This window comes from Lethenteron reissneri, chromosome 63 (genome assembly GCF_015708825.2).
Source record: "Lethenteron reissneri isolate LAM-NWPU_2019-01 chromosome 63, ASM1570882v1, whole genome shotgun sequence".
Classification (NCBI taxonomy): Eukaryota; Metazoa; Chordata; class Hyperoartia; order Petromyzontiformes; family Petromyzontidae; genus Lethenteron; species Lethenteron reissneri.
In genome coordinates this window covers 8,102,888-8,126,866 of record NC_083841.1, presented here as the reverse complement: position 1 = coordinate 8,126,866, position 23,979 = coordinate 8,102,888, and the positions used below count along the sequence as shown (strand labels likewise).

Below are 23,979 nucleotides of genomic sequence, written 5' to 3'. Positions count from 1 at the left end.
TTCCTCAGACAGTGCGGGGGATGGCGACCCTGGAGAAATGGAGTGAGGTGCTGCTGGCAGAGCATCGCGACGGCCACCTCAGCGGCAGCTCACCGCCGTCGAGGAATGAGCGCCGCACGTTCCGCACCCACCTTGCGAAACTCCTCGAGGCCATGGCTGCGATGGTCACGGAGCTCGACCGCGAAGAGGCAGTGGTAGAGGAGAGAGCACCGGAGCTGCGCAGGGTTGACAATCCCATCGCTGTTTCCCACCACCTGGAAAGCTCCGTTGCACAGCCAGCAGACGCGGCCGCCATTTTGTTTGGGGAGAGGGGCGAAGAGCCCGCCAAATCTGAGACTGTGCCAAATTTGCCTGTTGAGATTCCATCCCTTAGGCGACGTCTACCTTTTGTTCAATAATTTTCTGCTGCGGGAGGCGACTCTGTGGCCTTCAAGCGCCAGTTCCAGATGAACTGCGACCGAGCTGGATGGACAGAGGTGGAGGCGCTGAGAGCGCTGCCTGCTGTGCTTGACGATGACACCTTGGCGGCATTTTGCACTATCACGTCATCGGAGAGAGCCACGCTCCAACAAGCCTTTGCGCAGATGGTGGCAATCTACAAACCGCCGTCGAATATTCACGATAAGTTCACTGCGCGAACGAGGGGGAAGGTCGAGACGCCCCCGCTAGCGAAGGCTGCATTTCTGAAGATGGACCATGACGGAGTTGACCTTGAAAGATTCTTGACGCTGGTGAAGGACCTCAACATCATTCTGCCGGCTGTCGAAAAGACGATTTCTCTTCTCTCAAGGTTGCAAGATGCATCCAGGCGCACCTGTTTTTGCAACGACACAAGGGGTTGGCGGCATGTACCCGCCTTGTGAGATGTGTGATACACCTGAAGATGTGTAGCCCGTCAAAGCCTGTGATTTGGCCTAAAGCGGAGGCTGGTGGGGGGATGCCATGGTGCGACGGGATGAACAATTTTGACGGCGAAAGACCTCTCCTCGTCTTGGGAGAATGCTCGTTGTGTGCTACAACTGCGGCCTGCCGGGACACGTCTCGTCAGGTTGCTGCGTGCCACAACGACGCCTCCCCGGACCACCATTGTAATCCGCCCGACCGTTCTCCACTGCACTATATCCAAAGGTGAGTTGTGACACATCACACACTCGGCACCTGAATCCACCTCACTCATCGCGTTTGGATTGTTTTCATTCCCGTTGTGTGTCGGGGCATGAGGGTACGGCTTTTGCTCGGGCTGACTGGCTGCTCTGACCGAGTGAGTGGTCGGATTTGTCCCATAGGGTGGGTGCCGTGGCCGCTGTGGTCGCAAAAAAGATCTCCAAAATCCTGATTAAACACAAGATCCAGGTCCGATTCAACACAGTACATAAAATCCGTGATCTGGTCCCGTCTGTAAAAGATGTGGTTCCAGACATACAGTACCCTGGCATCTACAAACTAAGTTGCCTCTGTGGTAGCAGTTACATTGGAGAAACCAAACTACATGTCTCGGACCGCATCTGTGAACATAAAGCAGACCTGAAACACGGTAGGACAAACACCTCAGCCGTGGCAGATCACTGTTACAATTCAGTGGGCTCACATGACATAGACTTCTCCAAGACAGAGGTTCTCTGCAAGCCATCTGGCTACCATGAGAGATTCGTTCATGAAGTGATCTACATATACAAACAAAGAGACAATTTCAACCGAGAAGATGGATTCTGGCTCAGCAATCATTGGAAGGACGTAATAAACCATTTCGGATCTTAACTGATTGTGTTCACGTTTACGGTGACTTTCAGTCCGCAGTCCACTCACTGGCATTGACTATATATCTTTTATTCTCCGCAGGAAATGGATTCTTTGCTCCACTGCAAGTCTCCTACCACCACTCTCCCATTGACATATTTCGTTGCTTCCTCTTAGTACCTTTCACGCGACGGTCAATGGTATAGTGTATAGCAGATTGTATAATAATAAATAGTATAAAAGTGTAATGTTTAATATAATGTATAAGGTAATATATAGTATCGTAATTGTATAGTGAATATACAGCAGTGTGGTATACAGTAGGGTGGGTAGAATAATACATAGTGTAATATTACAATGTATAGTCTAAGGTATAGGGTGGTGTATAGTAATGCAGTATGTAATTTAATGTTGGGTTTGTCTATGGCAGTATATAGTACGGGGTAGACCCGTGTGATGTAAGAGAAAAAAGTTTAGCTGGAGGCATATTATATTTTTTGCAACATAGAACTGTAATGTATGACTTACTGTTAGTAGCTCAGCTTATTGGAGAGTATATTTAGTATATTGATGATACTGATGTAGTTTATATTTTAGTTTATTTACGTGATGGTTTAGCTGCTGCAGCTCCTTACTATTAATATTCCTTCCCTCTATTACTGCGAACCCTACTCCCTACCTTTGATGCTGCTAATCCTGCATACTGCATAATGCACGGGCATAATATGACTTTGAAACCCCCCCACCCACCTCCTACGCATTCCATAATTAGTGACTAGTCCCATATCTGCATTTACCATATGCTAAATTCCTCTTGATATGCAAATTAATTTGTCAAGGCGCCTCTTCCCCCCCTCCAACCCAGCTTAAATATATGCTTCCAAGCCTGGTGGTGCCCATTCAGACGCTGTCTTTCTGACAGACCTGTTCCTCACCTGAGGACGGCTGCTTGCGTTGTGGCCGAAACGTCGTGAGAATTATTTTATGATGTTTTATTTTTATTATGTTATTATTTCCCTTCTACGTGACTTTACCGAAAGAACCAAGAATATGAATTCCAAAAGCTTAATAAGATCTCTGTGGTTGACGCGTATCCCCTTCCTCGAATGGACGATTCCCTGGATGCTCTAGCAGGAGTCCATTATTTTTCAACTCTGTACCTCCTATCCGGATTTTGGCAGTTGCCCCGAGATGAATCCTCTAAGCCTAAGAAAGCATTTCGTACACCACAAGGGTAGTTTGAATTAAATCCGCTTCCGATGGGTCTTCACTCTACTCCGGCTACATTCTAGCGATTTATGGAACTGGTTCTAGCTGGCGTCCAGTGGAACTCGTGCCTGATATATTTGGACGATGTTATAGTTTTTAGTGGTATATTTAAATAACATCTGGAACAGTTAAGTGCTGTTTTTATTAAGATGCGTGCAGCGATCCTCAAATTTAAACACCAGAAGTGTCACCTGCTCCGAAATTCTGTTCAGTACCTTGGCCACATAGTCAGTGAATTAGGGATAGCGACGGACCCGGACAGCAACGCTTGTGTGCGTTCTTGACCGACCCCCAGGTCGGTGGGGGGAGGAGCGGAGTTTAATTGGTTTTGAATCCAATTACCGCTGTTTTGTCGCCGGGTTCGCCACTATCGCCAAACCTCTCCACGCCCTAATGGCAAAGGGTCAGAAGTTACATTGGTGGGAGGAGGAGTAGGCCTAATTTATTTTGCACCATGATGGCTTGGTGAACGCCCCTCCCCTCCGATACCCCGAATTTTCCTTGCCGTTCGTCCTTGACACGGATGCTAGCAACACCGGAATTGGTACTGTTCTGTCTCAAGTAGTTAATGGTGCGCAGAGTGTTGTAGCATATGGCAGCAGAGTGCTGTTTCCTGCCGAACAACGTACTGTGTTACACGCCAGGAACTTTGACTATTGTTTTTGTTTTGTGCAACAGTATCGCCTCTATCTTCATGGCAGATGCTTTGAGGTGTGCTCTGACCATGAAGCACTATAGTACGTGCTGCATATTGAACAGCCGTCCGGCCAACTTTCACGTTGGTTGGAAGTCCTGTAGGACTATTCTTTTACTGTTTCCTAATGCAAAGGTACCCAACACACGAACGTGGATGCCCTGTCGTGATTACCAACAAGCGACGGGTGCAGATGTTTCTTGGGCTCGGGGCACTGTAAGACACCTGCCGAGGACTCGCACCCTCCCCTTGCAGCGTCGGCCAAGGTTGACACCTCTGGTGAAGCCGACGGTCCAGAGGCGCGTGACGCCGTTATTGGCTTGTACCATGCGGAGTGGGGACGCTTCCAAGGGGGTGGACAGGGATGGGATTCGATGGGGTGTAGCCTCTGTCATCCTCAGAGGCAGATTGCTCATGCATTGGGACGGTGGGTTGCGCCGTTACAACATTGTGGTGCCCACTGCCCGCGGGGGAAAATCATCTGGGTGATGCACAAACTACTGCTGCACCTGGGTGTGCATAAGACACTATCCACACTTAAGCTCGACTTCTTCTGGCCCGGCATGGCGGAGGATGTCAGTAATGTATTGAAAGGGTGTGTGCAGTGCGCACGGCGGAAACCCCCGTCTAAACTCTGTTGTCCACCTTTGCAATCAATTCGGAGTTTCCCGCATACATGAGCTGGTCGGTCTTGATATCCTTGGTCTATTTCCAACCACCCCTCGTGGGAATAAGTATTTACTGATGGGCGTCGAATATTTTTCATGGTGGCCGATTGCCTGGCTGCTTCCCAAGCAGTTGGCGGCGGCCATCACCAAGGCATTCCTCAACAGCTATGTGATGGACAAGGGGGCCCCTATCAGGGTAAAACATTTTCTTCACCCCCAGACGGAGCCTTGAGGTCAGCGAGTCCCAGCTTGACTGGGACTTGAATATTCCCGGGGTCCTGGCTGCCTACAGAATGGCCCCTCACGCATCCACCATTTTTTTTAATGTACAGGAGAGAACACGACCCCCCCATTGATGTCCAATTATGAGCTGAGCCAAGCACCTCATCCTTCAGAGGCTTTCGGAAGCGCGCGAGGCTTCCAGGGAAAATTCCCATTCGCACCAATTGGCAAATGAATGGCTGAGGGTTTTTTGTCTTTCTGGACATGAGTGGGCTCCAGGTGACAGAGCCTGTCTGCACTGTTCCCAAATACCGTTGGGTATGTCATCCAAATTGTTTAAACCCTGGAGGGGGCCGGTTGATATGATTCGGGTCGTTTGGCCCCAGTATGTTCAAATTCACTGGGGTCGACTGAGTTGATTTGTACGTCCCTCTCGCCTCAAGCCTTTCATCGTGCCACGTTAATTCATCTCATCTCCACTATGCAGGGGCCGAGTGTCGGGTGTGTCGGGCAAGCTGAGGTGTGTACCCGCTGAGGTTGGTCCTCAGGGGAGTAATTTGATCCTGTCCTCAGGTTACGCGCGTTTAACGTCTCCCAAGCCGCCACCTGTCTTCTCAAGTTATGGGAACGGAAGGCCCGTCTACCCAGCCGATGCTCTTCATGAGGAGCTGGGTTCGACGGGACATTTTCAAATTCCCCCCGGGACCCCCAGGGAGAGTACGCCTACCTCACCTGGGGGCCCGGCCACAAGGACTCGATCAAAGACTGTTCTGTTTTCGCGACCCCCATACACACACACTCCAACACCATCAGTTGGTTGTAGGACTTGGCATGTCGTATTGGTCATTGGCTGAACCTGGCCTTTATTGTGCTTGCGGGTGTTGTTACACGGTGAGAGTGGGAGATGCTTGTGCTGGAGGGGGTCCTGAGGTTTCGCGTATTACTGCGTATTGTTTTTTTTCTCTCCTTATCCTCTCTTATATCTCTCTTCCTTTGCGTTTTGCCGATTACAGTTCTGTACTTCTGTCCCCTTCCCCCGTTCGTCACTTTATATATTGTATATTTGGGATGGCCTCGATTTGTTGATTTTTTGTTGCCGGGTTCTCTGACATTGACATGCTAATCTTCTCATTAACACAACCGCTGTGTCTGGAGCCGTCTCACATTGACATGCTAATCTCTTACATTTACATGCAAATTGTATCTCTAGCTCCGCCCATTTACCCTTGGGTTGAGCCCACCTCAAACCTATATAACCTCTTGTTGCAGCAGCTCTTTCGCTATATTTCTCCTGCCTCAGCAGTTCTCCTGCTGTATTTGTCTCACCTGATGACGATTGCGTGTGTTGTGATCAAAACATCGTGATCTATAATTTTTTCTACCTACGGGGCTTTACCAAAAGATTCAAAGAGTATATAATACTTCATACGATATTATAAAAAAGTGGTCTGGGTGGCTTCCTGCCTGGATTTCTGTCTGCCTGCCTGACGCACGCCATGAATGTCGGAGAAAGGGAAGTTACATACTAGCCAGGCAGACCGCAGACGCACATTTGCATGATGTACATATATAATTAATGTATATTTAATTTAAATGCTCAATAACCATTTGTGAAATGTCTACCGAAGCAAGTAGCGGCCTGGGAGTTGTGTGATAATTTTTCGTGTAGCTGACAGCATGTGCATTATACGTGTCAGTATATGTTATTATTGCAAAGGCTAATGAGAGACTCCTCTCACGTGTTTCACTGCCCTGGGCTGCGCAAAGCTCACAAATACACGGATAAAGTATTCTGCTTAAGGGGGCGACGTTTTCAATTATAGTAGACTCTCGATTATCCGTGCTAACGATGGGGAGGACGGCTGCGGATAATTAAAAATCGTGATTTATCTATCCCAAAAATACGATTATGGGCATAAATTATGTTTACCAATTCATGTTTAAACAACATGCTTCCGTTTATCTGCCATCACGCAGTTTAGTAAATTAAAACTCACAAAATAGATGATGGGATAAATCACTCACTAACAATTTCAATTTGTTACGTTTTAGATTTAGAACGAATACTAATTATCTAACGACCAAGCGATGGGGCGTGCTCAGCGATAACACTTTTCTGCTACGGCACAGAAGATTCCACCCAGTAAGTGGATAGCAGAGCCACGTAAATCAACATGAATCAAACTCTACCCACTGTTGTAAAGATATGCAACTACTGTACTGTAGAGGTAATCACGTGGATTTCGCACATATTTGTTCAGCTCGTGACTTGTAAGAAACGTTCCCAAAAATAACAATGTAAAACTGTTTAGATTACTCATTTGGGCTTTGGGAAAATCCATGAGTTATTAATTTGTCAAAACCTCAGATGCTCGGTTAATACACATATCGGATAAACCGTACGCAGATAGTCAAGAGTCTTCTGTACTGAAGACCGCATGCAAACTGTGTGCTCATGTTAAACTTAAACTCACAGAGAGAACAAAGCTGTACAAACCGAACAGAAACATCGACAATAGCGCGAATGAGATTGGTTAAACGACTAAAAAATATATTCGTACATCTCCGTATTGTGCCTTAATTGGTTACATGTGCGTCGTTTTGTGTCAATCCACTGCTAGATCAGGGCCTCTATGCCACGCGGGTCGTGGAGGGGCTCTTTTGCCATACTTACCCACGCTGGTCAGTCTGATTTTAAGGCAGGGAGCAAAAACTCGACCGCATTTGTTATCTGAGCATAATTTATATAGCGCCTTAACCGATAAGCTTTGCAGATAATTAGGAACGGTACAATATCGTGTGTGAATGTAGTGGTGGAAATCAGGTGAATAAAATAGACGAGAGCAAGCAATGGGGACGAATCTGTGATGATGCGTGAATTCGGTGAAAGCGAAATTGATGACAATAAATGATGATTGGTTCAAATGAATGGGAAATGAATCACGGCCATACAATGAGAATATGAAGAGGGAACAGTAACGATGGTGTTACAAGGGGGGCATTAAGGGGGTCGTGGGTGAGCTAGAAAACAATAAGTGAGTTGTGAGTGAAGAGTGGAAACTACTGAGCGAAGGTGACTGCTTAATGTGGAGAAGTTTGTTCCAGTGAAGGAGGGGCGAGAAGAGTGAAAGAGCGAAAGCCGTCCTTCCCACTGCACAGTCTCGCAGCCACTAAACCATCTGTTCTGTATCATGCATCAAGGTGAAATAATTTTTTTTAAACGTAAATAAATTCCTGCTCTCAGCCCCATAGAAGCCGCTCCTCTTTTCCAAGAGGCACGTTCCAGAGGAACGAGGCTCTGCGCTGGCTCAGGGAGATGTATGGCAACCGGTCTAGGTCTCACGATTCCACCGGGGAATCTGGCTTGGATCCTCGGGCTCTGAACGGGGTCGTCTATTTTGCAGACGACGACAACACCTACAGCATGGACATTTTTGAGGAGGTGAAGTTCGTTTCGCATACTGTAGGGTGTGGTGGTTGTACCATGTACTGAATGAATTGTTGGTCAAAGACATATGCGGAGTTTTGGCATGAGGGTGGCAACACCCCTCCAAATTGGACACCTATTAATACATTTTAAGTAGTTTAAAATTAATATAAAAAATAAATTCGTCATATGCACCCGCGATTCCTAATGTCAGGAACAAAGCAAACCCCTGCCCCCGCCTTCCCAAATATAGAAGTCAAACTCTGCCAATGGTTCAAACTTGATTTGGAGCTTTCGTAACTGCAGGAATTACTCTTTGGTTCTTTCGGTAAAGTCACGTAGAAAGAAAACACATGAAATAATAGCATACGACGTTTTGATTGCAACAAAAGCAATCACCCTCAGGTACAAATGAAAGAGAAAACAAACATAGCAAATTTAGAAATATAATGCAATACAACACATAGAGACAGCTAACATAACAGTCAACACCCTACCTGGTTGATTACTTTCTTACAAAGGTTGATAAATTTGAGAGAGAGACAAAACACAAACACAACAAAAACCGCCATTCGCCACTAAGTGACTGTGACGTCACAACGACGCTTGTGCCAGGCTATGTGCACCTTGAGGTCACGTGAAGTGCCGAACGCCCGCTGGCATGAGGTCACGGGGCAGACCCAGGTGCCACGGGTCGACTGACTGAGACAACTGGTTTATGCACCACCTGTGCCCCCTACAGTGCCAACTTGCTGTGCTTTAGCCACCCTGCGCTCCGCTCGTTGTTGTGAGTGTCACTCCTCCACCCTCCCTTGTTGTTGGAGGGCGACTGCCTCCAATTGCCCATCAGCGTCTTTCACGAGCCTCCTCCACAGAGGCCGATCTTGACACCGCTGGTACCAGTCATCGGCAAGTCCACTCAGCTCCACATCCTCCTGTACCACATCACTCCATCTCTTCTCTAGCCCATGCCGCGCCCATTTAGCCCACTCTATTCGGTCGAACAAAAGCTGTTTAGGCATGCGGTGACTGGGCATGTGGGCTACATGACCCAGCCAACGCAGCCTTGCCAGCCGGAGGAGCTCACCGATGGGACTTTACCCAGATCTTTCAAGGATTTGTGAGCTCCTCACACAATCCAGCCTGGTTAAACCCAGGATGGATCGTAGGCAGGCCAGCCTAAATGTTTCCAATCAGTGAAGATGCTCCATTAGGGGGGTCAACGTTTCGCAAGCGTAGAGAAGGGAGGGAATGACCGTGGGCAAGACTTGAAGTTTTGTGCGGAGTGACAGACCAGGTAGCTTCCACACAGCGTTATGCAACCGATGAAAAGGCAAAGCCAATTGACTGATTCTGAGTGAGACCTCTGCTGTCAAACCGGAGCCAGTCATGAGCACACTGCCCAGGTATGGGAAACTCTCCACTCTCTCCACAACTGCCCCATCACCGATTGGGAATTGTGGGGGTGGAGTGCCTGATGGTACAAAATACCCAGGAAGGTGCATAGTTTTGGTGGGGCTGATGGTAAGGCCCCACCTCTTAGCGGCACGCTCCAGTTTCAGCAGCAGTGCCTCCAACTCCTCCTCTGAATGAGCGGCAATTACCGAATCATCGGAATACATAACATGGTTGACTAATAGGGTGCAATCCCTTAACTACACCCGGGCATCGATCAGCTTCTCATTGTATCTGTACCAGATGGAAATTCTTCTGGTACAGCCATCAAAGGCTTCACGAACTACGTGGTTGAAAAATATGTTAAATAATGTGGGAGCCAAAGAACATCCCTGTCGCACCCCAGGGTGAACAGGGAATGGCTCCGACTCCCGGCCATGTAGTTTTAACCAGGCCCGCTCACCATCATGAAGGTCCTTAATGATCGTGAGCAGAGGGTCAGGGTCTCCGAAAGCACGAAGAACAACTCATTAGCCCAGGCCTACTGATGGTATTATAGGCCTTGACTAGGTCAATAAATTAAATAAAAGCATACGTCGTTTCGATTGCAACACAAGCAATCATCATCACGTACAAATGAAAGAGAATATAAAATCTAGTAAACTTAAAACTATAATGCAATACAACACAGATAGTCGGCTAACATAACAGTCAACACCCTACCTGGTTGATTACGTTCTTCCAAAGATTGCTAAATTTAAGAGAGATGAAATACAGAACCGGAGAGACATAGACAGACACGTAAGCAGAGAGAGATAATACAGAGACACACAAAGGTTACTTTTTTATGGAATTAAATTGGGATTTGTAATCGCGGGCCATTGAGGCAGACTCCATCTCCTCAGCAACCCACGACCACCACCTATCCTTGCAGCGCCTCAAGGCTCTCTGGGGGAGGTCTGGACCGCATTCCCAAAGCATCCATAGCAGCTGCCTGAGTCACAGTCCTAAACCTCGCCCATTTACCCTCGACAACTGGAGGAGTGGGGGACGATGCCAACCCCAGCCGCAAGCGATGATGAAATTCTCGCTTGCAACTTTTATCAGCTAGCTGAGACCAGGCCACCTTAGGTTTGCATGGGGTCCTGGGTGTACACCCACCACCGGAGTGGAAGAATGACAGGCGCATCGTACAGATGAGAAGTCGATGGTCAGAGAGCAGATCAGCTCCACGGTAGGTCCTGGTGTCAAGGACATGGGCGCGTAACCGCTGTTCCGTCACTATATAGTCCAGCAGATGTTCTTGCTTGGACCCGGCATGCATCCATGATGTTGTGTGGATGTGCCGATGCCGGAAGAGCGTGTTGGTAATTACAAGCCCATGGGTTGCACAAAAATTTAGCAGCCTCCTACCGTTGTTATTGAGCTGATCTGGCCCATGTCTTCCAATCACTCCAGACCAGGTGTCAGCATTATGACCAACTCGGGCATTGAAGTCACCCAACAAGATGACTCTATCCCGAGGGGCCACTTTAGCTAACACCTGTGACAGGAGGTCCTAGAAGGCGTCTGACTCATCGGCCCTGCCTGCATCCCTCCACAGATGTTCATCTTAGGTGGTGGCATAAGTAACCACGACCACCACTCCTCGCTTCTGGTTGATACGAAGGCGAGTCCAAAGTAGCCTGGGGCTTACAACTTCCCACACCTCACCGCCACACTCCCACACCCCCTTCATTATTTTTGTTCAGAAGAAGAGCCACTCCCTGTTGTTTGGTAGTCTCCTGCCCCGAGTAGAGGACTGTCCACCCCTCATGATTGCAGGAGCCAGAGCTGGTCCACCGGGCCTCCTGATTACCACAGAGATCCAGACGGTACCGTTCCAGCTCCCAACAGAGGAGTGCAGCAACTCCTCCGCATTGAGCGTTTGAACATTACGAGGGGAAAGATTCAATCCCCTGGCTCCGCCAAATGGGGTCTGACCAGGAGACGTCATAGTTGCCTGTCCCCCCGGGGCCTCCGGCACATGCTTATTAATTAGCTATTTTTTACGTGGTTTTGTGGTAATTTATTGAAGGTGGACGGGTTACCAGCCCCTTGCACCCGTCCATAGCCCCTATTTAGCCGCTGTGGTGGTTACAAACGCCCTGAGGGGAAAGGCCAATCGGAATTGGCCCTCCCCCCCACAGCACTGTCCACGACAATGTTGCCCGTCCAGCACCACGAGGAGGTAGGGAATTGTTTTTGCCGGATATAGACAGACACATAAGCAGATAGAGATAACACATAGACACACAGAGAAACAACGCCTCTGTGTCGAGGCCTTAAATAGAGAGAGAGGGGGTAGAGAAATTAGCATGTCAATGTGAGATTTTGAGCTTTCGTGACTGCAGGAAATACTACAACACGAGGACACACTTTAGTTACCTGCTTTGAATTTTACCCACCCAGCAGCATAACAAAAGGCGGTTTAATCCTAGCTTGCTTATCTACTTCTGCCATCTACATTACAAAGGCTCAGTTCCAGCAGCAGTACTGACCATCTCACAACTCCTCCTCTCCCGCGACCCATCCTGGCTCCCCCCCCCCCCCTTAACCAGTATATAAGGTATTCTTAGGTTTTTTCGGTAAAGTCGCATAGGCAAAAACATTAAAAAGTAAAATAAAATAAAAAAATCACGACGTTTCAGAGGCAACACAAGCTTCCGTCTTCAGGTGGTACCGTCACAGCCACGACAGCTGTATCAAGTAAATGAGAGATTGTAGGAGCTACCACTCCGTTTATATAATGGTTGGAGGTGGTGGGGCAAGGGCCGCATACTTTTTATTAATATGGTTAGGTGAGGCTTAAGACTAAGAATAGACTGCATAACAAAGGCTGAGCCTTTGTTATGGAGAGGTGCGGTTTGTGACTCAACCTGTGAGAGGGAGACCACCACTAAACATGGTAAAACAGTAGTGGTTGTCTGTCAAATAAGATTGGCGAATAAGTGTAGTTAAATCTTTTTTGCGTGGTTAATCACATCTTTCCAATGATTACTCAGTTTGTAACCGTCATCACGGTTGAAATTATGTCTGTGTTTGTATATTTGTATGGTTTCGTGTACAAACCTTTGATGGTAGCCAGGAGGTTTGCAGATAACCTTGGTCTCGGAAAATACAATTTCATGAGAGCCCACCGAGTTGTAGCAATGATCGGCAACGGCCGAAAAATCAGTTCTGCCGTGTTTCAGATCTGACTTGTGCTCGCGGACACGATCAGAAACATGACGTTTTGTTTCTCCAATGTAGTAATCACCACAAATACAACTCAATTTGTAGACTCCAGGATACTGTAAGTCAGGAACGACATCCTTCACAGATGGAATGGATGTCGTTCCTGACTTACAGTATCCTGGAGTCTACAAATTGAGTTGTATTTGTGGTGATTGCTACATTGGAGAAACGAAACGTCATGTTTCTGATCGTGTCCGCGAGCACAAGTCAGATCTGAAACACGCAGAACTGATTCCTCGGCCGTTGCCGATCATTGCTACAACTCGGTGGGCTCTCATGAAATTGTATTTTCCGAGACCAAGGTTCTCTGCAAACCTCCTGGCTACCATCAAAGGTTTGTACACGAAGCCATACAAATATACAAACACAGACATAATTTCAACCGTGATGACGGTTACAAACTGAGTAATCATTGGAAAGATGTGATTAACCACGCAAAAAAAGATTTAACTACACATTCGCCAATCTTATTTGACAGACAACCACTACTGTTTTACCATGTTTATGGTGGTCTCCCTCTCACAGGTTGAGTCACAAACCGCACCTCTCCATAACAAAGGCTCAGCCTTTGTTATGCAGTCTATTCTTAGTCTTAAGCCTCACCTTACCATATTAATAAAAAGTATGCGGCCCTTGCCCCACCACCTTCTCCAACCATTATATAAACGGAGTGGTAGCTCCTACAATCTCTCATTTACTTGATACAGCTGTCGTGGCTGTGACGGTACCACCTGAAGACGGAAGCTTGTGTTGCCTCCGAAACGTCGTGATTTTTTATTTTATTTTACTTTTTAATGTTTTTACCTACGTGACTTTACCGAAAAAACCTAAGAATATGAATCATTGCAGTCACGAAAGCTTCAAATATAGAAGTATATAAGGTCGTGCCTCTTGGGACTTTTCTTCACTTGATACAGCAATTTTGCTCTGACGGTTTCACCTGAAGATGGAAGCTTGTGTTGCCTCCGAAACGTCGTCATTTAATCTATTTGTTTTATTTTTTAACCTACGTGACTTACCAAAGAGTATGAATCCTTGCAGTCACGAAAGCTTCAAATCTAGAAGAAAAAACACACTTAATCAAACGAACTTAGCATTTCAAAATGTTGCTAAGTTTATTTGATTAAGTGTGTTTTCTCTCTCTCTCTGTGTCCTAGTGTTGTTGCTCTATTATTTCCTGCAGTCACGAAAGCTCCAAATCTCTCATTGACATGGTCATTTCTCTACCCCCCCCCTCTCTCTCTGCCCCCCTCTCTCTCTATAGGTTTGTTTTCTCTTTCATTTGTACCTGATGATGATTGCTTGTGTTGCAATCGAAACGTTGTATGCCATTATTTAATTTATTTTCTTTCTTCGTGACTTTACCGAAAGAACCAAAGAGTAAGTTCTGCCTACGGTTTCCGATAATTCTGTGGAATGTTTAAATCCTGAAGGTACATAAGGTGATGCTGTTTCTAATAAAATAGATTCGCGGGCAATGTAATCCTTCACATAAACGTCTCCCCCCCCCCTTCCCCCCACTGCCTCCTGTGCACACCCCCCTCCACACCCCCCACACTCTTTCAGATGCGACACACTACAAATGTGTCTGTGTGGCCCGTGGCGTTTGTGGGCGGCATGCGTTACGAATCTGTAGTGGTGGGTGCCAATGGCGTGGTCACCGGCTGGAAGGTTGCATACGACCCCACGCGATCATTCGCCATCGACATGGCCGGCTTTGCTATCAACCTGAACCTACTCCTGCAGAATTCCAAAGTAGGTGGCTAACACCGGTGCTGTGAGCTAATGGTAAGGATACTACTGCCAGATCTGTGAGAATGCCCAGCGTGCACCAATAAACATCCGTTCCCAAAAAAAGTCTCGGAGCGCCAAGAGTCCTCTGGAGCAAGTAGACTTTGTTCAGGCGATCGACCAATCACAAATTTCGGATATGAATATGTTTTAGTCTTGGGATGTAGCCTACTTAGAGCATTACATTTTAGTTTAAATGCTGACATGGACAAATTGTGGAATTCTCAAATATTGTATTTCATAAAAAGTGTGCTAACCAGTGCAACTTTTGCATGGTTAAACGCGAGTCATAACACATGACGCAAAAATATCAATGCCTTTGTGGAGAATATGATTAACATAATAACTAAGCAGACAATTAATCTCCTTCCCGCAAATGTTCCTCCAAATAAGTGTCCATTTTAAATATCCCATCGGCCACACATTCCACAGGCAGTGATTGGATAGGGTAAAAAATACATTTTTTGTTGAATGTGGAGAGGGACACGTGATGTCTCCTTAGATGTTTTGTTTCTCAACACGAAAATTAACGATTGTGTCCCTGCCGCTGTATTAACCCTTTATTCTCTATCACTGTCTCCATGCCACAGTCATAATTTCCATATAGGTCATAATGGGAGCCCCACATCTGTCTTGTGCCCAGCTCCCAGCCAACCTTATCCCTGTAGACTGACCAACTCTATCCAGTCAACCCCAGTCATACCACCACCCCCCAACCACAACTAACGTATAAATGTTTCTCATTATTCTGTCTCGTCCCATTATTCCTCACAATTACCACCATAGGGTGCCACGGTGGCGAGATGTCACCTACTTCGCCTGGTATACAGGAGGTCGTGGGTTCGATCCCGATCCCGACCCTGACACCTCCTTTGTATTTGGAATTTGGGTGCTCTGTACGTGGTCACGTAGATTTTTCTCCGGGTCATCCGGTTTTTTCCTACACATTTAGATTTGACGTGTGTTTTGAGTATCTGACTGCTGTAAATTTCCACACAATTAGCAACTTCATTGAGCTATCATTTGTGGCCAGGTCGCTTCTGAAAAGAGCTGCATAGCTCACTGGGCCTTAAGTGATACAATAAAGAAATAACTGAGCTGAATAGCTTAGCTATAGACAGCGCGATCTCTACCTATGTCAATCGTTGTCTCTGCCATTCATTCTCAACCTCGGCTACCGTATCGCTTCCTCCAACAAGTTTCCACTACCCGTTTTATCCACGTTGCACATTCTACCCCAGCAGACTACTCACATCCCTTCTACAAACATAATAAAATAACAAAGATTTAAAACAAGAGAGGAGGCCATTCGGTTCCATCTAGTTCAATTCGGTTGTGAGTAGCAGATCCATTCTAGAATCTCATCGAGGCGTTTTGTGAATAATCCTGGTGAATCAGTTCCACCGCGTGTCGTCTGGACAGCCGGTTCCAGACTCCCAATTTTTTTATTACAATTTCCTGTGCACATGCTGATTGCACATTTAAATATAAACTCTCGAAATTTCACGAGATTATTGCTGATAGTAGCCTATTGCATCCGCAGGCATACTTCAATTTCCACGCGAGGAGTGGGAACCAGGAGTCCAGCCTTCTTGAGCAACTCGTGACCAGAGACCAACTGGAGCCAAAAGCTGACAACTGCACCAAGGTGAGCCCTTGTCCGATCAATCATTTTGGTCAGATAAGTCAATTGAAGCAGTGCATGACAGAGATAATCTTGACTAAACTTGATTTGGCGCTTTCGTGACTGCAGGAATTACTCTTTGGTTCTTTCGGTAAAGTCATGTAGAAATAAAAAAATATAAATTATATAATAGCATACGACGTTTCGATTGCAACACAAGCAATCGTCATTAGGTACAAATGAAAGAGAAAACAAACCTAGTAAACTTAGAAATATAATGCAATACAACACAGATAGTCGGCTAACATAACAGTCAACACCCTACCTGGTTGATTACGTTCTTCCAAAGATTGCTAAATTTAAGACAGAGATTAAAGACAAAACCGGAGACACATAGACAGACACATAAGCAGAGAGAGATGACACAGAGACACACAGAGAGAGACAAACACATAGGCACACAGAGAAACAACGCCTCTGTGTCGAGGCCTTAAATAGAGAGAGAGGGGGCAGAGAGAGGGGGGGGGGGGTAGAGAAATTAGCATGTCAATGAGAGACGAGGCAAAACAGCAGGAAACAAAGCAACAAAATGAGGGGAGACAGACTCTCACTCGAAAGTTGACAAACTGTACAGACGTGTTGAAAACAGATAACTATTGGCATCTTTGGCTGCCAAATACACCTCTTTCCTGAATACAGTAAACCCTCGCTATGCGCAAGTTCTGGATTCGCGAGTTTCACATTCATGAACAATTAAATGTATACTTATTCCCTATTCGCGACACCCGCCAGACTCCAGTATTTGCGAGTGTGCGTAGTGCCAGATCACCGACACCAGGGAGGTGCGTGCAGAATGTTGTTACATTTGAAGTGACTAACTCGGAGACAATAAGACTAAGAGGCACATCTATATTAATGAGCACCATCGGTATTAACACATTTAATATTTAGTCCATCTATTATCGGCGACGCTACTCAGCCAGGACAGTTGCCTGGCTAGTGGCTCCCCGAGATGGTAGAAATGGAGACGACGACGAGAATAATGGCGACGATGGACTTCAGCAGCACGACCGGGATCCCACTCCAACAACAGGCCTGAGGTCCCCCACAGGGGCCCCTCTTAAACTGTCAGCGTGGCCTTGCTCTGCCCCGGCCACGCTCCCTTTCTGGAACCTACTAGCGGATTCCTGGTGGACCCCTTCTGTGACCTTTCCCCTAGATTCCCCTCTCGTGTATATCCTGGCCTGCTGACGTCAGGACTGCCGTATGCCGCAGATCCACATTTCTGCCAGCAGCCAGCGCTATGCCACTACACATTAGAAACTGCAAAGATTAGGCATGTCCCCTCAGCTGCCCTCTTAGTCCACAAGTGTCCCAGTAATCACTCGCACCACGAACGTAACCCCATTTTTTCCCATTGTAACAAATTTTCTGCACTCAAGAATTATGCATTCACGAGCATTTTCAAGAACGTATAGCCCTCGCGGATATAGAGGGTTTACTGTATATTCCTCTTTATAAAGAACATGGTATTTTTTACACATCCCATCAGCCACACGTCTTTCTAGCAGTGAATCGTTTCAGCAGCATTGACTCAACTCAAGGAAACTGTGGACCGGTGTTGACTTTCAGTGTGTCATCAGTTTAGTCGAGTTCCACCTGATAGTGTACATACTGTAGTTGGTTCGATGCAAGCAATCCTCTGTTGCGTGAGTAGCCCAGACCCCTGAGCGTTGGGTCAAGTCGAGAGAAAACATGAGATGACTCTCCTCCCAACTGCCCAACCCGCATCCACATATATCCCCCCATTGTCCCTACCCAGGGGAAGAGGCTAGGTGTTCCAGAGATTGGTATTTGTGTTCGTGTTCAATCTCCTATTTAACCAGGAGATTAAACAAACCCATTGAGAAAAATGGAACAGTGTCTCTTGTGCAAGAGTGGCCTGGACCTCCGTGTTTCTTATTTTTATGAATTAATTCATTCCAGGTTCAATGGGATTGTGTTGAATGTTATTACATGATATGACTGCACAGTTTTGATATACCTAGGGTGACTGAGATATATGCCTGGGTGTGGTCAGTGGAAATGGTGAGGATGATGTAAGCAGTGGTGAGTTATGGAAGCAATGGTGAGTTATGGAAGCATTTAGGTGTGATGGAAGCAGTGGTGGGTGATGGAAGCAGTGGTGAGTTGTGAAAGCAGTGGGGTGTGATGGAAGCAGTGGTGAGTTTCAACAATGGAAAGACGTGCACGCTTGTGTGTCCTTCAGGTTCTGGTGTGGCACACACGCACCTCGAAACCCATCTTTCAGGGCGAACGAGGAAAAGGTTTTTCTGACCCCAATGTGGAGGTGTAATGACAGATGACTGCTTCATGCACGATGCTGGGTTTTGCACGGTTTAATGCGACGTGATGGTCCTGTTGCCTAAACAAGTAGTGCACTGCTTTGCGTCATGATCCCTGCACATACATGGAATTCTACAGATGAAATGCACCTTAAGATTTCAAGTAATTATTATTACAATCATACTTGGGTGCTCTGATTGAAACAAAGGCTAGTAAGAGTGCTATATTCTCATCTTTATTACGTGGCTGCTCGGCCCCCTTGTTGCTCACTCTCCAGTCGAGTTTCTCCCTATCCTGGACTAATACATTTTATTGCGTGGTTTAGTTACATTTTTTTATCAATTCCATTCAGAATCAAAATCTTTCTTTATCCCGGATGATTATCATGGGCTATTAAGCTTCTTTTCACAGATGTCCATTCCATCGCATGCACATCACAAATGCACTCTGCATGGGAAAGTAATTGCCTTTGCTCGAGATGCAATAATGCGATTTGTGTATCTCGCCTGCTTTGCGGTGCTTACTGTGACTGCTATCGGAAGTTATTTACATTGAGCCGTTTTATGGTTTTGATTCATAATGTTATTTTTCATAAATATTCTCAGTAACATGCATAAATGGTAGCGATGAGCACTTAAACATATCTGGCACCTGCTTGCATGAATGAACAGATCCCCACTGTCACAATTGCACGATTCGACCGTGTTTATGTGTGCTGGTTTCAGAGCCCAAATCTCATAAACTAAATTGACGTGGAACTCAATTGTTAAAATGATTGATACCCTAATTTAACTGCAATTAACAAGTCTCCGCTGGAAGAGAAATAGGAACCTAAATTGACTCTGCCGGAGATCATAATGTATCCTCCCGTGTAAGCGTATGGGATGTGAACTAATTGTCGATCACATATGGAATGTTTCATGTCTCCAAATACAAAGTTAAAATGTTCACATAGCATGGAGTACGCCTCCCCGTCAATAAAGTGTGTTTACACATCCCATCAGCCACACGGCCTTCTGGGAGTTCAATCTTTCAGCAGCATTGGTTACAAATAATACACTTTAGACCGGTTTTGACATTCAGTGGTTCATCAGTCGTGTCCGGCTTGCTTGAACCAATACTGGTGAACTGGCAGATGTGTATCTCCAAGCACCCTATCGGAGAGTTGATGGGTCCCAGATGTGGGAACTATATTGTCTGTTTATTGTCACTCGTTTTCTTCACAACGACGCTCATGATCGTAATAAGTTGCATCGAGGGTCACTTCACAACCTGCATCGTGTAACCTAATGACCGTGTTGCAGAAAGGGCTCATGGCTGCACGAGTTGTGTGAAGCACGCCGCGCAACGTGCAGCAGGCTGACCACGCGTCTCCTCGAGCACTTGGTGGGGTGGCATTGCGGGACAACAAAATCACCGATCAAATATTTGCCCCCATATATGGAAGTGGGCGGGGCGTCAGCCAAACGGGGGCCTGTTCTTGCCCATGTATAGTCATCGTGAATCGAGGTTTCATTGGTATCGATTCGGCTCAGTCCATCTGGCACCCAGCTGAAAGTTGATCGAGCAGCCCTCTTTGAAATGGCAGTTTTTTTTAAATCTTAAATTACTTTCTGCTGTTCACAGATTAAACAAAACAATGGTGCATTTAATGACATGCGATTTTTACATAATTCATTGAATAACGTTTAAAATGAAAACGGGCATAATAATAGTATAAGGAAACAAAAATACCTAATCATAATTTGCGGTTTAATCATGTCATTGTGCCTCAGGGCTAATATCCAATCAAATAAAGGGAGCGGGGCCACACTCGATCCCAAGTATCGCTGGCCAATGTAATCGATTGCCAATGAATCTATATTTTCAACATGGCTGCCTGATCGACTGTGTTAAATCGATACAATTTAAACCCACGAGTCACAATTACCATATATGGGCACACGCCCCTTTCGGCCAACGCCACGCCTACTCCATAGGACTCCTGTGATCATTTTCGATTATTTCTTTTTTGCGGTTATAGAAATATATATTCTTTGGGTCTTTCGGTAAAGTCTCGTAGATCGGTTCAAAGAAAATAACAAAAAACTACATTTCGATCGCAACACATGCGTTCATCATCAGGAAGAGGGGGTTAGTTTTTAAAGGGAAACTGTTTATAAAGGTTTTAAATTGGCATAGCCCAAATGTCAGCAGCCACTGTTAATGTGGTCAGCGACCCCGACGGTGGTGGGTTTTCCACCAATCACAGAGCTGCCAAGTAAAAATGAGCACGTAAAATCGTTGAGCAGCCTCCACGGCCAGCGCCCCAACGTGGCTGTTAGTGTGAGAGATAAACATGCTCGCAGAGCGATCTGCCATTTCTACCACCATGGTTTACTAAAACAATATATTTAATCTTTGTGGTCTGTAATTTTCCATAAATAAACGACTGGAGATTGTTTATCTACAAAGGGTAGTGGAAATCGATGCCAGGCACCTGCAGTGTAGCCACTCTTCCTTATAGCTTTACTGTTTGCACTCAGTCACATATTCACTTTAAGATGTTTTTTGTTCATGTTTTTGTTTTTTGTTTGTTGCGGTTGCACCCGATTCAAGAGCCGAATGGCTCACAGGGCTATACCTAATAAATGAACTTGAACTTGTATGTTATCTCACACAGTGTTGCGAGGTTTTTGGTGTATAATTTGCAATCAAATGCTATTTACTTTGGTTTCATGCGGTGATGTGTGAGTGTGCATGATTAAATATAACACGAGGCAGGAGCAGGTCTTGTGCACCACCAAACTGATAATGGCGAGATGGATCTCAGGTAGCACAAGACCTGGTGTAACAGTCAAATGCTGTCGCACTGGGGTGATGTGTGGTGGCCGAGGTTACATAAAGTAATGGGGGGGGGGGGGGTGAGTGGTGACGGGGGGAAATCCCCCATTCCCCCATCTCCGGAAGCCAAGTCGCCACGAAGTATGGCCTTGACCGGGGGCGGGGCACGAGTTGGCCAGTCAGGTCAGGCCAGTTGGCGTGCGGTGAGGGATTAGGCCGCTGTCGGTAGCCTAAAAGAGGCCAAGAAATAGGGTTTCGTTCCACCAAGTGGGGCACTACCTACTTTTTTAATATTTAACATCAGAAATATATAGAGATTCCTTAGGAAAAAGTTATCCGCACACAACCTTGCAGTTTTAGAGAAAAATGATGCTAAAGGTGCCCATTTTGAAAAAAGGGAAACCATAGGGAATTTTGCACTTTTAAACCTGTTTATCATATAAACCCAAAAATGCAGAATTACCACTTGAAGTACAAAATAAACCAGTTTGAAATGTGTGATATACCTGAAGTTGCTATCTATGCACAGTAAACATGATAAGATTATCAAGAAAACTTCTGCTGTAGCATTAACATCCCAATTACTTCTCATTATGTTGTTCTAATTGAAAGGTAATATTTGAGGTAAAATCTGAATAACAAATAGAATTAAGCCAAAATATAATATATAAAAAAGCACTTTTCAAAATAACACGTTTAATGGTGAATTGTCAATTCGCATACATGAGCAGCAACTGCACTACATGTACATATTCACAGCAATGATTATTGTAAATGTAGGGCTGTTACAGAGGGTCTGTTTGTGTAGGGCTGTTTGCATAGGGGCTAACGGAAAACAAACACAGTGGGCGGGGACTCCGTGAGCACACGGGGTGGTGCCCGCAACGACGTCCGTACTGGACGGCGTGAGGGGGGTTTCGATCCTCTAGGGGGGTATAAAAAGGGTTGAGCCAGAGAGCTCGGGGCTCAGTCTTAGAGTAGTTAAGGGAAGAGAGAAGACCGGCCAGATAGGCCCTGGACTCCCCCTGGGACGCCGCCCTTGTAAGGGCAGTGCAGGCTGGAGCCAGTGGCGTGGTCCCGGAACCAGAGTCAGACCTCTGGGATTCCGGGTACCGTAGCCCGACTAACCAGTGTCGGGCCAGACAGCCTCCCCTAGCCCGTTAGCGGAGGACTCGGCTAGGAAGGCTAGCTAGGGGTGAATTCCCAGTTGTACGGGTGAGGGGGCCGATACATCCCTCCAGTACTGTAAAGACATTGTGCAAATAAATACGTGTGCCTTACCCCGTTGTCCACGCGTCTTCAAGAACACTTCATCTGGCGTCAGAAGAACCAAGAACATGGACACGCGCCGATCAGCTCGAGCCAGGGAACAGCAGACGGAAGACGCCGCCGAAATTGTCGAGCCCGAGATGGCTCAACAAGACGACGTGCAGCCGGGGCCGGACGCGTGCTTACCGGAGCGTCGCCATGAAGAGGAGCAGCGGTCAGACAACCTGAGGCTGGCTCACGAGAGGCTGGCGGAACTGCTCTACGCCGCTGCCGCTACGCTGGAGAACATCACACGGCTGGGGGCTGGTGGTCCACCGCGGGGCGAGGGGAACCGGCGTCGGGAGCGCCTTCCCGCCATTTCTGAAGATTCAAATTTTGAATTTCCCGCCATCGACGCGGCGACCGCTAGGGGCGTGGCCAACCTCAACCTGGGGTCCGACATCGGCCGCGCTGGGGCTGCCGCATCAACGACGGAGGAGGGCGCGTCATCAAAGCTGCGACAGGCGATACCATCTGCCGTTCGCGCCGAGACGCAGCCGAGTCGGGGAGGCAGCAGCCCACGGGACTCCACGGCAACCGCTGCACTACATCAAAGGCTGCCCCCGCTTAAAGAATTCGTGGGCGCAGAGGGCGACTGGAGCGGCTTCCGAAGACGCTTCCTCGCCCACCAAGAAATGGCTAAATGGACAGACGAAGAAGCTCTCAGCGCCCTGCCGGCGCTCCTGGACGGCGACGCGCTTGCCGCCCTAACATCGGCACCGAAGGAAAGGCGCTCTACGTTACCGATGGCGCTGCAGCTGCTGGGAGGGGTCTACGGACCATCGGCGGAATGCAGACAGGAGTTCTACGACCGCAAGCGGGGAGAAAAGGAGTCGCCCCTGGCGTACCGAACGAGCCTCCTGGCGATGGCCAAGTCGGCCTTCCCCCGTATGGATGACGACGGCATCGACGCTATGGTAACGGAGAAGATACTCCTCCTGGCTGACGATCTTGACATCGCTGTCGTCGCACAGGAGGACGCGGAAATGACATCGCTCCAGGCGGCGCGGCTCCTCCACGCAAACCTCCTGTCGCTCCGGCGGAAAGCCAGCAGGGCATCGGCGGGGCGTGCGGTGGCTGCAGCCACCCTTCCGACGGAGGAACTCTACGCCGTCGACCACCGACGGCAACAGGCGACGAGTGCACGGCCGGGCCAGGACGGGTCGGGCCGTTCCGACCATTCGTCACCTCCGACGTCGCTCCCGCGGTGTTTTAACTGCGGCGTCCGGGGCCACGTCGCCTCGGGGTGCCGCTCTCCTCGTCAGCGCGGGACGACACCTCACCGGGACGACGGGCCTCATCCCAAGCTCCACCATCAAAAACCGGCGAGTCGCGGCACCCCACACGTTTGGCCCACACACACACCCGTCACGCACTCAAACACCGCGACGAGAGGGGG

General features: G+C 47.4%; 1 protein-coding gene across 3 annotated transcripts in view; it reads left to right on the top strand.

The window, feature by feature from the left end:
• Positions 1-20,425, top strand: part of LOC133358643 (galactosylgalactosylxylosylprotein 3-beta-glucuronosyltransferase 1-like) — a 48,891-nt gene extending 28,466 nt beyond the window's left edge. For 2 of the 3 annotated variants that reach the window (XM_061577031.1, XM_061577033.1), the window contains 4 exons: positions 7,835-8,032; positions 14,255-14,443; positions 16,023-16,127; positions 18,373-20,425. In XM_061577031.1, the coding sequence (XP_061433015.1) occupies positions 7,835-8,032; positions 14,255-14,443; positions 16,023-16,127; positions 18,373-18,459 (579 nt within the window). In that variant the 3' untranslated portion in view covers positions 18,460-20,425. The remainder of the gene's footprint in view (positions 1-7,834; positions 8,033-14,254; positions 14,444-16,022; positions 16,128-18,372) is intronic. The other variant, XM_061577032.1, reaches the window with a different exon arrangement.
• Positions 20,426-23,979: the final 3,554 nt, after the last annotated feature.